The sequence below is a fragment of the Canis lupus genome, chromosome 8 (assembly GCF_048164855.1).
Source record: "Canis lupus baileyi chromosome 8, mCanLup2.hap1, whole genome shotgun sequence".
In the NCBI taxonomy this organism is placed as follows: Eukaryota; Metazoa; Chordata; class Mammalia; order Carnivora; family Canidae; genus Canis; species Canis lupus.
Genome location: NC_132845.1, coordinates 67,841,642 through 67,860,485, shown reverse-complemented (window position 1 = coordinate 67,860,485; position 18,844 = coordinate 67,841,642). Strand labels below are relative to the sequence as shown.

Here is an 18,844-nt window from a genome sequence, read left to right as displayed (position 1 = left end):
ACAAATTCTTCCAAAAAACAGAAGAGGTAGGAATACTACCAAACTCATTTTATGAGGTCACTATTACTCTAATACTAAAACCAAACAAAAAAAATAAAATAGAATAAGACTACCGACCAACATATCTTATGACATGTCATCTTATGACATCACAAATCTGCAACAAAATACTAGCCAAGTGAACCCAGCAATGTATCAAAAGAAGGATATAACATAACCAAGAGGGGTTTACCCCAGTGATGCCAGAGTATACAATACAATACAATACAATACAATACAATACAATAATAAATTTTTTTAAAAAATCACATGGTCTTCTCAATACAGGCAGAAAAAGTATTTAACAAAAATCCAACACCATTTAACAATAAAAACACTCAACAGAAGGGAATATCCTCAACCTGACAAAGGGCATCTACAAAAAACTCATAGCTGATACCACAATTAATATAAACTGGACACTTCCTGCTAAGATTAAACAAAACAAGGATGCCTTTATAGTCACTTCCCTTTTTAAATATTTATTTATTTATTCATGAGAGACACAGAGAGAGGCAGAGACATAGGCAGAGGAAGAAGTAGGTTCCCCATGGGAAGCCCACTGTGAGACTCAATCCCAGGACCCCAGGATCACGCTCTGACCCAAAGGCAGACACTCAACCACTGAGCCACCCAGTGTCCCTCTATAGCCACTTCTATTCAACATTGCCCTAGACATCCCAACCAAGAATTTGAATACATATTTATCTAAAGAAGTTATGAAATAGGCAACAAGCATATAAAAAGTTGCTCAACTTCACTAGCCACAGGAAATGCGAAACAAAATCACAATGGGATACCCTTCACACCCATTCAGATGGCCATCATCAAAAAGATAGACAAGTGTAGACCAAATGTTGGCAAGGATGGGCAGAAACTAGAACCTTCATGCTGTACTAGTGGGAATGTACAATGATATCATTATTAGTGGAAATGGTGGAAAACAGTTTGGCAGTTCCTCATTGAATTAAACATACTATATCTTAGTAACTTAGCAAGTTACAATGTAAAACGTTGTACAAATATAGCAAAGTTATTTTACAATTCCACCTCTGAGTACATACCCAAAGGAATTGAAAACAAGTATTTAAACAAAAACTTGTGCATATACGTGGATAGCAGCACTATTCACAAATGCCAAGAGTTGGAAACACCCAAATGTCCATCAAATAAAGGAAGGATAAACAAAATGCAATATGTCTATTCAATGCAATATTGTTCTGCCATAAAAAGAAGATTCTGATGCATGCTGCAACATGGATGAATCTTGAAAACATTATGCTAATGAAAGAAGGCAGCCACAAAAATCAGATGTTATATGACTCTCTGTATGAAGAGTCCAGAAGAAACAAATCTGTTAAGACAAAAGTAGATTAGTGGTTGCTTAGAACTAAGGAAAGTGGGAAGTAATAGTAAAAAAAAAGTACATGATTTCTGGGTTGAAAACAATATTCCAACAATGGACAGCAGTAAAAGTTACACACATCTTTGAATGCACAAGAAGAATTTTCAGTTTCATTGAGTTATAATAGACATATTGTACTATAGAAGTTAAGGTGTACTGCATATACTTGACACACATATATAATGAAATGATACACAATAAGATTAATTAATATCTATCTTCTCCTTTAGTTATAAAAACAAAATTATCCACCATTATGATGAGAACTTCTACAAACTACTCTCTTGGCAAATTACAAATACATCATACAACAGTGTCTTTTTGTTTTGTTTTGTTTTGTTTAAGATTTTATTCATTTATTCATGAGAGAGGCAGAGGCATAGTCAGAGAGAGAAGCAGACTCCCCGTGGGAAACCTGATGGGGGACTCAATCCCAGGACCCCACGATCATGCCCTGAGCCAAAGGCAGATGCTCAACAGCTGAGCTACCTAGGCATCCCTAGCAGTGTTAACTACAGTCATCAAGTTGTATTTATCAGTTTGATACTTATCTTAGAGCTGAAAGTTTGTACCTTTGGTCACCTTCATTCAAGTACTATTCCCAGCCTCTGCCTCTGGAACCATAGATCTGATCTCCTTTTTATATTTTTTTTTATTCCACACGCAATTGAAGTCATACAGTATTTGTCTTTCCCTGTCTGACTTATTTCATTTATCATAATGCCCTCAGGATCTATCATGTTGTCCAAGTACAGGATTTTCTTCCATTTTTATGACTGAATAAGATTCCATGGTATACACATATCACATTTTCTTAATCCATTCCTTGGTTGATGAACACTCAAGACTGTAAAAATTGAATTGTACATTTTCAAAGGGGGACTTACATGTTATATGAAGTTATATCTCAATAAAATTGTTGTTGAAATTAGGAAAAGAGGAAGTGAGGGAGGAAAGAAGGGGAGAAAACAGGAAGGGAGGATAAAAAGGAAAATAGCACTGTACGTACATATTGAGAAGAAAAATGGATCAAGGAAATCAAATTTTAAGAGCTTCTTGATATTTTCCACAAAGGGATCTTGTGGGTTGTTGAGGGAATCAATGTTCACTCCAAATGATGTGCTGGTAATCACATCCATGCTGTAGGCTCCAAAGATGCTGAGTAGAAAAACAAAGACATGGATGATAAAATCAGCACCTCTTTACTATTCTCAGCCAACACATTCAGCAAGAAGTGCATGTAGATTCCAATGTTCAGGCAAGACAAGAGCCATACTTCCAGAACACCCGCTGGATCATCTGAAGAATCTATATCCCATCACACTCACTCATGAGGTGCAAGTGATGCAGCTGGCCTTGTGTTGGGGGTGATGGGGATACTAGGGCAAGTTAGACACACCTCTGAGCTCAAGGAGCTCAGTCATGGAGGGATAGAGACCCCAAATCAGACAAATTACATGAATGTGTTTTGAGTATAGGCAGTAGAAGGTGGATAATCACTGTGTCTGAGCAGAAAAAATGGTGGAATAATTAAACCTTTCTCAGGGAGTCAAGAAAGCTGAAACTGAACTGGATCTTCTCTCACCACAGTCTGTATGCTCAGAGCTGATTCCTCCTTAGCACATTACCGGACACCAACACCCTACCCTGTTCTGTGCTACCAAGAACACCATCCCTTTTCTCTACACCCTTGTTAAGTCTCCTGAAAGACCCATTTTGTCTCATCTCCATTGATCTGAGATTGCCCTGAGGACTCACTTATTTCTGGAAAATGTTCAACTAAGAATGTTCCTAGTTAAAAAATATATATTAAGTCACACCAAAATTGATTTAGGGGATGCCATAGCTAAGTGATCATATACCACTAGTTTTCCTAGGACAATCCTAATATATATCTGTTCATCCTGCATAATTAAAAAATATACCAGTATATATATATATATATATATATATATATATATATATATATATAGTCTGTATATATATATAGTCTCTCCCCTGAGCAGGGCCTTCTCTCTTTTGAGATTGAAAGAAGGACAAATAGTCATAAGAGTTAGTATTTAGCATTTTGCAAAAAATATATATATTTAGTATTTTGCTAATATCGGCAACAAAATCAGGAAGGGGTTTAAGTTGTTCCAAGTTCCACATGATCACTTTCTTGTCACACCCAGTGCCCAGCAATATATACCAAGTGTTCTCCCACCACCACCATTCCATACTCTCTACACTAAAAGATTTGGTACAATCATGTTTCCTTTTTTTTCAAGCACATATTTTTGTCTTCCATGATATCCAAGGTGACAATAAAGCAGATAAATTAATCCTGCCTCATGTACACAAAAGAAGACCCTCTCTCTCCTAGCTGCTCTGCCTTTTTAGATAAGCTACCTCTCCTTGGCTGGCCCACTGGGGTTGTAACACCACATGTCTACTTCAGCTTGTTCATTGGAGTAACTCAACAGTGGGAATTGGGCTTTCAACAGCTGGAAAGTGTCATGACAGAGCTGGAATCCTAGAAGCTGCACTCCTACTTACTCTTTCAAGTTGATGGATTTGCCTTTCTCTGCCTCCTTCCTCAGGTTCCTCACCAACACATCTCCATACTGGCCAATGATGGGGAACATCTACACACAAAATACAACACCATCTGAAGTTAAATCCAAGAATCAAGTCCCAGAATGACATGGCTTTCACAAACATACAGCAGGAAAGGACATTTAATAACAAATTTTATCATGTTTCTTCCAGGACATGAAAAGACCATTTCTAGGAAGCCCAAAATCAGCAGACTAGTCCTTAGAAATGGACTACGATCTTATTTCCTACCTGTCCCCAGATGTATTCCTTAACTTTCTAATTGAACCTCTTCTTTTCTTACCTCCTTGAGCTTTCCACTGGTGAAGGTTGGGGACAGCAATGTTCGTATTCTCTTCCATTCTTCATCCTCAGACAGAGAGATGGCACTTTTCATAAATCCCACTGGACCAAAAGACTGGAGTCAAAGCAAAACACATTTTGCCCTACATAAGTTTTGAAGGCCTCAAACGTTGTGGAAAATTTGTTAAACATGCAGAAATTGTTCAACAAATATTTAGTGATTACTGACTTAGTAGCAGGCTCTATGGTAGGTGCTTAATCAATATTTATCCCGAATGCTTAGCTTCCTGTAAGGCTGAAGGAGTTATCCAGCCACATGAGTGCTTTCTAGCATTTATATTCCATCTACTTTTCAGTGTAAATGTGGTATGGAAAATTTGGCAGCAAACTACTCCTCAGGAGGATACACAGGATTAACAGCTTGTATATTCTTCTAAACTGCAAAGTAGAATTGGATTGGTGGAAGATAGCCAGATAGCCCTGTCAAATGTATGTTGCCTCAGACCAGTTCTGCCTTTACACATATCCATATCATGAGCATCTCAAACAGATGTCTTGATAAGGTGATTTAAAAAGAAAAGTAGTTAACAATAAAAAGATTAGGAATCCATTTGCTATTGTGAAGAAATGATGTAGTTACATGGAAATCTTTCCCCCTATACTTTCCCCAAAGGAACATAAAGAAAAAGAGTTAGATAATTCTATTTCTCAGCTTGGGACTTGCCTATCAAGTCAACCAGCTTGAATGTTTCTTCCATCTTTCTAAATTATATTTTGTTTAAAGTGGATATCTCCATGGTAAAATTAACAACTCAGGAAATAACATGTGTTGGCGAGGATGCAGAGAAAGGGTAGCCTCTTACACTGTTGATGGAAATGCAAACTGATGCAGTCACTCTGGAAAACAGTATGGAGGTTCCTCTAAAAGTTAAAAATAGAGCTACCCTCAACCCAGCCATTGCACTATGCACCCAATGTTTATAGCAGCAGTGTTCACAATTGCCAAAATATGAAAAGAACCCCGATATCGATTGACAGATGAATGGATAAAGAAGATTAATTATACATATATAATTAAATATTATTTAGCCACCACAAAGAAGGAAATCTTGCCATTTGCAACACCGTGGATGGAACTAGAGGGTATTATGCTAAGCAAAATAAGTCAGGTAGAGAAAGACAAATACCATATAATTTCACTCATATATGGAATTTAAGAAAAAAAAGCAGATGAACATAGGTGAAGGGAAGGAAAAATAAAATAACAGGAAAACAGAGAGGGAGGCAAACAAGACACAAGACAATCTTAACTATAGGGAACAAACTGACGGTTGCTGGTGGGGAAGTGGGGGGGATGGGGTAACTGGGTAATAGGCATTAAGGAGGGCACCTGTGCCTTAATAGGCATTAAGGAGGGACGGTTGCTGGTGGGGAAGTGGGGGGGATGGGGTAACTGGGTAATAGGCATTAAGGAGGGCACCTGAAGTAATGAGCACTGGGTATAGTATGCAACTGATAGATTACTGAATTCTACCTCTGAAACTAATAATACGGTATATGTTAATTAATTAAATTTTAATTTTAAAATTTTTAATTAAAACAAAATAAAAATAAAATGGATATCCCCAACACCATTTCATGATAAAAATCTCACAAACCAGGAAGACAGGAAAACTTCCACAACTTAATAACAAACATCTAAAAACTCTAAAGCCAACATCACCTCAGTGATGAAAAATTGATGTTATATCACTAAGATGATGAAATAGGACACATCAGCCTCTGTCGTCCCACAAAGGAGCAACAATTAGATGGCTATCCATAACAAAAATAAGTCTAAGAGCTTAGGAGTCAAGTTGAAGTAAGAAACTTCAACAACACAGTAGACTAAAACTCCTGAGAATAACCATACAAAAACAAGGTAAGGGAAATAAAGTCATTTTGCTTGCATCACCCCATGACCCAGGCCAGCACTGCTCAGCACAACAGGATACTCCCTGATCTGCCACAATTCCCCTTCTTGGGTAATGAGCAGAAGGATAAGCGACCATTAGCCCCAGTCCTTCAGGGCATGGCACTAGCAACTGTTTGGTTTCAAACCTTCCAGGGACTGGCATAGCTGACACATCTAGACATAGCTAGGAACAAAGAAGGGCAGGACTACCAGTATCAGCGAAGTGGCAGGAGTAAACACAGTTCCATGTACCACTCTCAGAGGACCCTAGCAGCCTTAGCTCGTGGGGAATCTACAGCCAGCACAGCACTGTGCACCCTCTAAGATTTTGCTGCAGTTAGTTTCACAGGTTTTCTCATTTGCAGATCCAGATGCCTGAGTCTGCTGTGTCCCATCTGCATTCACTTGAGTTGCCTCAGCCAGCACCACCCCCAAAATCCTGAGCCCTAGAATCTATACCACCAACCACTCTTGGCCTCTGTAACTGGGCATACATATAAAACACCATCCCAGCCCCAGTACCTTTCAGGTACCTGAAGTCATGCCTGACTCCTGTCACTACACTGCACTGCCACTGAGACTACAGCTAACCCCTGAAGTTGTAACACCCACACCCATGCCAGTCTGAACTCTAGTCATGAGTGCCTGCTGCTGTGTATGCACTACAGGCTAGCCCTGAAGCCACGTGAGTACACACAGACAGCTCAGGCATTCAAATCTACTTGTGTGCCCATAGTTGGCATAGGCCCTACCACTGGCATTAGCTCTGTTCTGGGCATAACACTGCTTTCAGCCCCTACAGACAAGTGTGTGTAGAGCACCAACTCTTGCCACTATTCTCTTTCCCCAGTCCTATGGCACTGGATCTGGTGGTGCTGTTGAAGACCCCAACAGACACCACAGGCACAAAGAACCCTCTACTTCACTTGCTGCTAAGGATCATGCAGTTGCCAATATTGTGGCCCCCAACTGTCTGAACCAACCATGTCCTAGGGATTATTTCAAATAATTCAGTCAGAGTGGAGAAGAAAAGAAAGAATGAAAGAATGAAAGAACGAACAAACTGCGGGGGGAAAGCCTACAGGACCATCCCTTATAGGACCATCAAGTGAAACAATATTCATGTTATGGGAGTCCTAGGAAAGAGAGAAGTGGGTAGAATACTTATTTAAAGGAACAACGGCTGAAAACTTCCCAAACCTAGGGAAATGTATGGAAATCTTGGGAAATAAGCTTGAAGTCCCCAGTAAGATTGAATCTGAAAAACACTTCTCCATGAGACATTATAGTAACAATGTCAAAAATTGAACCCCCCAAAAAATCTTGAAAGCAGCAAGAGAAAAGGAGCTCATCAAATACAAAGGAATGCCATGGGACTATCAGTGGATTCCTCAGCAGAAATCTTGAAAAGCAAAATAGAGGGAGTGATTTCTTCAAAGTGCTGAAAAAAAAAAAATACCAACTAAGAATACCTTACCCAGAAAAACAAGGCTTTCAGAAAAGAGAGAGAGATAAAGACATTTCCAGACAAGCAAAAGTAGACAGAATTCATTACCACTAAGCCTGCCTTATAAGAAATACCAAAGGGAGTCCTTCAAGTTGGCAAAAAAAAAAAAAAAATACTTACTAGTAACATAAAATCACATGAAAGCATAAATGTAACTGATAAATATAAATACATAATTCACAACACAGTGAAATTGTAGTGATAATATGCAAATTACCTGTAACTCAAGAGAAAGCTGAAAGACAATTTTTTAAAAAAGGAACTACAGTGAAATAAGTCAATCAGAAAAGGACAAACATTATATGGTCTCATTCATTTGGGGAACATAAAACTTAATGAAAGGGAATAAAAAGAGAGAAAATGAGTGAAAATATCAGTGAGGGTGACAAAACATGACAGACACCTAACTCTGGGAAATGAACAAGGGGTAGTGGAAGGGGAGGTGGGTGGGGAGTTGGGGTGACTGGGTGATGGGCACTGAGGGGGGCACTCAGCGGGATGAGCACTGGGTGTTATGCTATATGTTGGCAAATTGAACTCCAATCAAAAAAATTTAAAAAATTAAAATAAATAAAAAAGGAACTACAGCTAAAATAATATGTTAGATACATGTTATAAAAATGTGTAAACTGTGATACCAAAAACATAAAATCGGTGAGGAGGATTTAAACAAATTTAAGTTCTGATCAGCTTAAAACAGACTGCTATATCTAGAGGATATTTTATGTAAGCTTCCTGATAACTCCAAAACAAAACCTAGAGTAGGCACAGAAAAGATAAAGTGAAAAAAATCAAAGCATTTTTCCCACAGTTGTGGGAAAAAACAACATGAAATTACAATGGAAGATGGGAAGGAAGAAAAATTGATCAATTAAACAGCTGGACTAACAAAATGACAATAATAAATCATTATCAATAATTACTTTAAAATGTAAAGGGAAAGATGAATAGATACAGAAAATGAAATATTACTCAATCTTAAAAAGGAAGGAAATCTTGTCATTTCCAAGCATGGATGAGCCTGGACAACATGGACAACAGGGTAGGAGCACTAAACCAGACACAGGACAGGATTTGCACGATCTCACTTACAAGTGGAATCTAGAAAAATGAAGTCAAGCTCAGTAGTAGAGGGTAGAATGGTAGTTATCAGAGGTTGGGGAAAATGGCAGATAGAAATCACATCATACAAACTTTTGGTAATGAGATGGATAAGTTCTGGAGCCTGAATATACTGCATGGTGATTATAATTATTAATACTGTACTGTATACTTGAAATTTACTTTAAAAGTAGATCTTACGCATTCTTACCACACACACGCACATAGAGTAACTCTGGGTGGTGATAGATATGTTAATTCATTGGTCAAATCACTTCACAGTGTATATATAAATCAAAACATCACACTTAAATATATACAGTTTTCATTGTAAATATATATATATATATAAAATAGTTAAGTGGTGAAAAGCTGAATGTTTACCCCTAACATCAGGAACAAGGCAAAATGTTCACTCTCACCAGTCTTACCATCATACTAGAAATTTTAGCTAGTGCAGTAAGACAAAACAAAGAAATAAAGACATACAGATTGGAAAGATAAAAATAGGAGTGTCCCTATTTCAGGTGACATAATTGTCAATGTAGAAAATCTTGAGGAATATAAAAAAGAACACCTCTGCATCTTAAATAAGCTAAGCTAGGTTTTAGGAAACAAGATCAACAGAAAAATCAACCCTGTTTCTATATAATAACAAGAATATATTAAAACACACTAAAAACACAGTAAGAATTATAATCACAAAAAAGGTGAAATACTTTAAATGTATATTTAACAAAACATAAAACATATGGTTTTCCTATGCTGAGAACCAAGTGTTGGTGAAAAGAATCAAAGAAAACCTAAATAAGCTCACATTGCATCCATGCATTGAAAGATATGATTTAGTAAATATATAGATTTTCCACAAATTGATCAATACCTTTAAGTCATGTTTTACAAAATCCTGGCAAATATTATGTAAACATAGATAAGCTAATTCTAAATTTGTATCGAAAGGCAAAGAAGCTAGAATACCTAAAACAATTCCAACAAAAATAAAATGAGAGAAATCACTGTTCATGATGTTGAGACTCACTATATGGCTACAGTAATCAAGAGAGCCAGGACCCGGGGGAGGGATAGATACAGAGATCAATGAACAGAAAATGAGAAATAGACACATACACATAGGTCCAGGTAAATTTTGACACTGGTACAACAGCAATTCAATGGAGGAAGTACAGCCTTTTCACAAATGGTGCTGAACCAATTAGACATCCGTAGAACAAAAAGATCTTTGAACTAAACTCCACACCGAAGGAGCCTCGGTGTCCAACGAAAGATGAATGAATAAAGAAGATGTGGTTTATGTACACAATGGAATATTACTCAGCTATTAGAAATGACAAATACCCACCATTTGCTTCAACGTGGATGGAACTGGAGGGTATTATGCTGAGTGAAGTAAGTCAGTCGGAGAAGGACAAACATATGTTCTCATTCATTTGGGGAATATAAATAATAGTGAAAGGGAATATAAGGGAAGGGAGAAGAAATGTGTGGGAAATATCAGAAAGGGAGACAGAACGTAAAGACTGCTAACTCTGGGAAACGAACTAGGGGTGGTAGAAGGGGAGGAGGGCGGGGGGTGGGAGTGAATGGGTGACGGGCACTGGGGGTTATTCTGTATGTTAGTAAATTGAACACCAATAAAAAATTTAAAAAAATAAAAATAAAAAAAAATAAAAATAAATAAATAAACTCCACACCTCACAAGTAACACTAAAAACTAATACAAAATAAATCACAGACTTACATGTAAAATATAAAACTATATACTTATATGTAAAATATAAAATAAATATTTGGAGAACTTCCTTCAGACTCAGGGCTAAGTGAAGATTTTTCAAACTTGGTGCCAAAGTCACAATCCATAAAAGGAAAAGAAGATAAACTGGCCTTACCAAAATAAAAAATGTTTGCTCTGCTGAAGACCCTGAGACAACAAAATGACTAGTTACACACCATACCTATAAAAAAAGTAGTAAGAAGGAGACTTCTAGTAGTGGAACAGCCCTGTAACATCCTTGGGGTGGTGAATACACAAATCTACATGTAATATAAATGTTCAGAGAGCAACACACACACACACACACACATACAAGTGAGTACATATAAAACTATTGACAACTGAGTAAGCTCTGTGGCTAGAACCAATGTCAATTTTGGCTTGGACCTTGTTATGCAGGATCTTACCTTAGAGGAAACAGCTTGAAGGTTACATGACATGGGACCTCCTGTGACAACTTCCTGTGAATCTATTCTTATTTCAAAATAAAATAAAAGTTTTATAAATAATTATGTAAATTTAAAATAGGGGATCTCTGGGTGGCTCAGCGGTTTAGTGCCTGCCTTCGGCCCAGGATGTGATCCTGGAGTCCCAGGATCGAGTCCCGCGTCGGGCTCCCGGGATGGAGCCTGCTTCTCCCTCTGCCTTTGTCTCTGCTTCTCTCTCTGTATCTCTCACGAATAAATAAATAAAATCTTTAATAAAATAAAATAATAAAATAAAATAAAATAAACCCATGCCTACCCGCCGGTTTGTGAAGACAGAATAACATTCTTTCACTAGCACTGTTTTGATCATGTCCGGATCTGTGATAGCCAGCACAGGCTGTCGCCCATCATAAAACCTGTGTTGGGAAAACAGATGTGATTATACGTAACATGTTAGTTTTTGCAGCTGCAGCCATGCCTAGCAGTCCAGACTTTTATCCTCATGATACCTAATCCATTCTCTGAGATTAGGGTTAGAAATAACATTAGAACATTTATTGAGTATACATGCATACGTGGATAGTTCCTGGACCATTCTCCACGGTTTTTTCTATGTTTAAAATATCTCAAATATTTTAGAATTATGTCAGCATTTCAAATAATTTATCAAATATTATTAAAGAGGAAGTTAGGTTGGTAAATAACTGAAGGCAAGTAAATCATCTAGGAACAGAAAAAAAAAGAAGGAGAATCCACCTACCCAGTCACTAAAAATTATAATGTTAAAGATATATCAAACACATGAAAGGCATGTGATAGAATATTAGATGAAAATTGTGCACACACTAATCACACATATGGAAGATGTGTCTACAAATGAAAAGACTTGGAATGCTCAAAAAGCGATGGCAATATTATGAATTATATCCTTGCTTTATTTTCTAAAATATGCTTCCTAGTTACATTTGAAAGGAAATATAAATTTTAAAACTTAAGAGAGGTCCTTGACAGCATTGTTAGAAAAATGTAAAACAAAAAACAAAGAGAATAAAGAAATACAAGGGAATATGCACAATTCATTTTAGATACATTTCCTTTTCATTACTTATATTTATTCTTATATGTGGGTCCCAAGTGTGAGTTCTTTGGGCTTCATGTAGGTGACATCATATAGCAACAGAGCAAGTCCAATTTTGCACATTGTCATATAAAGCTGACTCTTTATATGTGATCCATTCAATTCTAGCGTGACCTCCTGAGTGTCAGTATGACCTGTTAATAAGAATCTGTCACCAGCATGAGGTTTACTCTGGCATTTTGTTTTCCATTATAAATCATCTGCATTTTCTATTAAGAACAAAATGAAAGATTTCCCACAATTCCCCTATTCTTTCTTTAATGTCACAGAGGAATCTCAAATGGTTTTGTGATCACATCTAAAAACGGATGAGGAGGGACGCCTGGGTGGCTCAACAGTTGAGCGTCTGCCTTTGGCTAAGGGCATGATCCTGGGGTCCAGGATCAAGTCCCACATCGGGCTCCCTGTGAGGGAGCCTATGTCTTTGCCTCTCTATATGTCTCTCATGAGTAAATAAATAAAATATTTAAAAAATAAATAAAAACAGATAAGGACACTATACTAAATGCTACCCATCTCCAAAAGTAATTCTAAAACTCAGAGATTTCAGTGGGATTCAGGTACATTTAGTGTTGAAGCAGTGATAGAAGTTACTGAAGTGGTGCTTAGGTCAACTTTCCTAGCAGCCTGATCATAATTCTTGGATGATTCCCCTTGTCCCATCATGTTTGTTCAAAAACACCTGGGTGGACAAGAGACAATGATTTTGTGTTACCCTTTATATTCAGGATCTCACACAACCCTAATATTACTTCCACTACCAGTTAAATTCAGATTCTTGGCCCCCACCCCACATCCTTCAGATTTGGTGTTGCTGGGGGATGAGGCTCAAGAATCTGCATTTTTAACAAGCTCTTCCAGGTGGTTCTTCTCTATAGCTATGCATGAGAACCATTTGCTAAGGACAGAACTGGGCCCAGAATGTAAGGCTGGCTCCATTCTGAGCTGATAAGTACTGAATATAGGAAGGGGCAGTGAGCTGAACCAGGGTGATCCAGAGATCTGTCTTCTTTCTATTCCATCATGTTGCTTATGGGTCACACCAACACAGCAGAACCCTGCAGTTTATGAGGACTTGACCAGAGAAGATAAAGAAATGTAGGGAGAGACCACACTGGCTGTTAGCAGCCCCACACCACACTATACCACTCCAGGCTCGATTTATACTTAGACCTGTACATCTGGTGACACTTAGGATTCCAGGCAGGAGAGACTCCAGAAGCTTTACTACATTAGGCTTCATCCCAAGGGGCTCTCAACTGAGACTGTCCATACCACAGGGGCCTCATCATAACAAGCCTATCCAATAGAAAGTTCCAGAATACTCACCCCCACATTCTTCCATACTTCCTAAAACAGTTCTCATCAAAAACAGAAAAACCCTGCAAGAAGAAACAAAACATATTACTCATCTAAACATAATGAGCCCTATGTATAACAGGGACCAAAATGACTTAGATCTCATGAAATGTGGCTTACTACCCCTTACCTTATAGGAAAAAAAGAAAGGGAGAGAAAACAGAAGAGATACTAGAACAGAGAATTTCAAGTCCCTCTTGAGTTCTCTCCTAGTATTGTAGATACTGGACATCTTACCCTGTCTCTGAGGACTGTGTAACCCATGTCTATCTGATATATTTGGCTTGTGCATGTTTTTTCTTGAAATCTCAAAACCTTCTGAAATATTACCTCAGGGCCATGTGGGAAAACTGTAGCTAAGGAAAATAAGCATGGCCTGCATACTCTGAACACCCAGTTACCACCCTGTTCATTGATCTCATAAGCCCTACGAGATTTCAGAGGATTTAGGATATTAAGACACCAGTGACCTCTTTTAATCTAGCAGTTTTACATAAGTCTAACACCTTTGTTGAGTGAATAAATGAGAGATGAATGAGTGAATGACAAGGTGGACTACCCTTCTAGTCATCCACCTCAAAAAAAAAAAAAAAAGAGGGGATAGTGCCAACACTCTGCACAAAGAACAGAGCCAATTAAAACACTTAATCTAAAAAACAAAACAGGGATCCCTGGGTGGCGCAGCGGTTTGGCACTTGCCTTTGGCCCAGGGCGCGATCCTGGAGACCCCGGATCGAATCCCACGTCGGGCTCCCTGCATGGAGCCTGCTTCTCCCTCTGCCTGTGTCTCTGCCTCTCTCTCTCTCTCTCTGTGTGTGTGACTATCATGAATAAATAAATTTAAAAAAAATCTTAAAAAAAAATAAAAAACAAAACAAAATTTAATCTGAGTTTTCACTTCTGTCATTTAAAAAAAAAACAACTTCATGTCACTAAGTTTCAACTGTGATTTTGATGTTTTAACCATGCAAAACAAGGTTCCAGAAATGTAGGACTAGGGAAGCATGTACTAAGGAGTTGATACAGGAAAAATGGAAAAGAAATTATTGCTTTTTCAGAGGGAAAAGTCCAAGACTGTCTTAGATGATAATTGGCCACTGAGGGTCTCAGCAGGAGATAAGTGGTATCTGAGAAAAAAGTCCCAGATCTGGGAAAGGAACTTCACAGCAAAGAACTGTGAGACTGCCTGCTTGCTTTCTAGATGTAAGCTCTTAACCTTCTATCCAGGGGCTGGGCCTTGGACAAGAAATCAGAGCTGGATTAGCCATAACGTCTCCACCAACATCAATCTGTGGATCCACTAGCACACTCCATTCAGTATATTAATTTCTTAATAAATTTGTCAAAGCATTTTTTTTCTAGTGACTTTGTATAAGCGGTTCTACCTTTGTATGAAAAACAACATACATACACACAATTCATTCAAAGGTTAAACTCTGAAGTCAAGGCAAGCACCATTACCCCTCACCAGAACTCCTTCCCGGTTTAACTCATCCAGAAGGTGTCTACAATGAAGATAGAGAAGTAAAGCAGAGACCTCTGGTTCAACCTCTCAAATCCCAAGAGATGTCACCATTAGCAAAAGGAGAGTTAGGGCTTGGAAATAACTGCAGAGGTTTGGCAATTCTTGAGAGAATTCAACTATGTGCAAATTCCCCAAAGGTGAATCTTGGTCTTCCCAATAAACTAAAGTTCCAGAGCTATCCCAGAAAATGAAAAGGCTACCCAGATCTTGTACAATGAATAGAAAAGTGTGACTCTAGCATACACAGCTTAATGGACTACTAGCATGGACTCCCTTGATGCTCTTCTACTACAAATACGATGATGCCTTCCTGGGAATCTGCACCTGCCAGAAACAAAAGCCTCTTCACAAAGCTCACAAGCTACAACATCAAGTCCTGTGCTGAATCAACCAAAGAGCTGGGCTGTATACCGAGGGAAAACCTGAGGCTCCTAATAGCAGACAGCTAGAAGCATGGCCTGGGGCAGATCTGGCCATGTGTCGGATAGAACTTTTGACATCATTTCTGGGAAGTCTGAAATCTAAACACTTCCTCCTGAGAAGGAGCATTTTTATCATGAAACTAAGCTAGGATTTACAACTGTTAGAAGCAAAAGAGGGAGCTTAGACAATACTTACCTTACGGTAGCCCAGAGCAGTTCCCACAAAAGGCAGAGGTGTTGGTCCAGGAATTCCTAGCTTCTTAAAAACCCCATGTGTGTAGGTCCCATACCTATAAAATGAAAGATAAAGCCAGGTCACAGGTGGAATAAGCACTGGGACTGCTCAGTCACTGCCGCAGAAGTGGACAGGTAAGAAGGGAGGTAACACGTAGGCAAGAAATAATAACTGCAATTCCAACAGCAATAATTACATTCACTCATCATCTGCTTTCTGACCTCCACTGTGAGACACACAAACAGTATGATGATGATTAGAGCTAAGAACAGCTGGAAACTTCACAGATGCAATGCTAAAGTGAAGATTTGATAGATGTTTCCACACTTGAGGACTTCTGAAAAGTTCATGCTGATTTCTTGAGGGAAATTCACTCATAATTATTTAGTAAATAACTCTTCCATGATTTTGGAGATTCTCATTCTGGGTGAGAAGAGGAAAAATTTTCTCTCCTCTGATGAAGAGATTTTACTTAATTGCATCCACTCAATAGCTGAGGGTTACTGACATTCTATGGTGAAAATGTTCATACAGCTTACTCAGAGACTTTTGCATTTTCCCTTCCTTGTAGAACCTGTTGCTGTGTGGGATCTGGTCCTTCTTAAATTTATCTTCATAGGGAGGCCTTGAGCAACCACAGTATTCTCATTGCTATACAATGAAAACTATGTCTAGGGCTCCAGTGGCCTCATACAGAGTGAGAAGCTTTCAACTCCACCCAACTCTGTTGTCAGACACTCTGCTTCTCTTAAGCTGTAGAGAAGGGGGATTGACCCATAGGTGCTCTATATGATTCCATATAAAAGAATCAGAAAGGAAACAATTTCCTGACCATTCTTCCCCTTATTGTTTCTGGTCCTTCAACCTGTGATACACACAGCACACTGCCTGGTACACTAATTCTCTTCTCAAGATGGTTGCTCACAAAGCAGTTAGTTTATTTGCTCTGTGCATCAACTATTTCGGAAACCCATTACAGATGGTGCTCCCTATGGTAGGTTTGCCTACAATCATCTTTCATGTGTCATGTGTGGAATCCCACAACTGGGAGTTCTGGATTCTTGCAAACCTTCCACTTAGGTGTTGCTAAAAAATGACAGCATAGAGGAAGAAAAGAGGCTGAGGGAAGGGGCTGCCAGAAACCATTTTACCCATGAACCTGATAGACCTATAAGGCTAACCCCATAGAGGCAAATAAGGAAAGTAAGATGGGAAAGGATGCTGGGCAGAAATGGCTACATGCCCTACAGGTGCTTTCAGCTACCGATATTGGGCCTTCCAAAGTCCAGATACCTCTAATTGATAGCAGAATACATGTTATGCAACATAAAATGAGTAATGATAAAACGTTCCATAGACTGGAATGAAGACCTTGTCTCCTCATCTCTGGAGGCTAGCCTTTAAGAAAGATAGTGTAGGTTCAAAATAATCTGTACAAATCTAGTAAATCTTACATAATTAAATAAAACCCCAAATTGCATAAATGGATGTGTATTGAGGGACCAGAAGAGGCCCCTAGCAAGACCTAGATGGGTGTTTGGATCCTTCCTCCAGAACAGTTGGACACAGGAGCACCAATTACCAGTATCCAGGGTAGCTTCAGTCCCACCTCCATCCCCTCTTTGCCATCACCACCACAACAAATCAAGTCCTATTTCTGAACATTCACTATGCTCCATGAACTCCCAGGTGAGGCCAAACAAGTGAGTGAAAGTATCAGCAACACTGGTCCCAAGGAAAGATCTTGTCTAGTGTCTAGACTCACATGGCTCCATATGTCATGGAGGATAGGCCAGGAAAATTTTTCTGATTCTTTCCAGCTTCCCTCTTCTTGGTAGATTAATATTGGTTTTGGTACACATGAAGGGGTTAAAATAAAGCCATTCATTTTTATTGCCTTTACGTTGCATTGCATGCAGAGGGCACTGTCTACAGCTACTGAATCTTGGCTACACCAGTGTCTTCTAAGTCTACAGTGTTGTTTACCTGGTGATGACAGTATCCAGTGACAGCCCCACTGCCAGACAGACCACACACACTGTGACTTATGACTTACATGGTAACCCTGACAACTGGCTGCAAGCAGATGAGATGCTAACCCTGCGATCCATTGATGACCACCTGTGGAACCAGGATCAAAAAAGAATCTCTGGGAGATCTGCTCTGAGGAAAGAATATTCTCCCGCTCCATCCCCAGTCCTACCTGGATGCCTCTCACAACAGTAGTGGCTCAGTCTCACTACTCCCCTGTGCTGAGAGGTTAAAATAACCTCCCAGTCAATGGATTTAAAAATATATATGACCTATATCACAGAACTATGTGTGTGTACACTAATTTCATATCCTCAACATCACTCTAGAAGATGTAGGTTATTTACACACCTTTGTAGTAAAGGCTGAACCAATAGCCCTCTTGTATCCTTCAGAAAGAACATGCTGGAAAGTCTTATCTCAGAAAAAATCTATTATTAAGTAGAATGAAATTAAACCACATGAATTAATCTTAAACGTCATCACACAAAAAAATGTGTTGCCATAAACACCTGGGAATCCTAACTTTTCTCTCAGAAAATTAAAATGAGGTTTCCATGTTCTATGTTCATGTCCTCATGATTTCCTACTGTTAAAGAAAGTGAAATTGAAACATAAGTGAAACATGACATGGATGGTCCATTCCTACCCACACTGTGAAACTCAAGTCTTTCCCAACCTGCTCCATGATGCTAGTAATCCCACCACTGAAAGGAATTCCTATGCTAGATGTTCAGATTCCTCCTCCAGTACTGTAATATAAAGGCAAAAACATATTTAAAATCCAAATTGGCTTTCAGGGCTCTGTCTTTGTGACAGCTGGCAGATTTCATATTGGGGGTAAAGAAATCTCTATACTGATGTTAACCCTCCCAGAGACTGGAAGGAAAAGGTGAAATGAATAACATTTTAAGAAATCTGCCAAGTCTCCTCAGCTGTAAAGATGGTCATTTAGAGGTAAAGATTCTGCATATTACAGAGTGGGGAGATGGACAGGAGAGGGTCACAGAAAAGAGGGAAGAGCCTAT

At 38.7% G+C, this 18,844-nt stretch overlaps 1 protein-coding gene across 4 annotated transcripts in view; it reads right to left on the bottom strand.

Annotated features, from left to right (window-relative positions):
• Positions 1-18,844, bottom strand: part of LOC140638936 (cytochrome P450 3A12-like) — a 72,859-nt gene that overhangs the window by 13,936 nt on the left and 40,079 nt on the right. For 3 of the 4 annotated variants that reach the window (XM_072837110.1, XM_072837113.1, XM_072837111.1), the window contains 6 exons: positions 15,747-15,840; positions 13,574-13,626; positions 11,423-11,522; positions 4,326-4,439; positions 3,983-4,071; positions 2,454-2,602 (listed from right to left, as the gene is read on the bottom strand). In XM_072837110.1, coding sequence (XP_072693211.1) covers positions 2,454-2,602; positions 3,983-4,071; positions 4,326-4,439; positions 11,423-11,522; positions 13,574-13,626; positions 15,747-15,840 — 599 coding nt within the window. Of the gene's footprint in view, positions 1-2,453; positions 2,603-3,982; positions 4,072-4,325; positions 4,440-11,085; positions 11,368-11,422; positions 11,523-13,573; positions 13,627-15,746; positions 15,841-18,844 lie in introns of those variants that run through there. The other variant, XM_072837114.1, reaches the window with a different exon arrangement.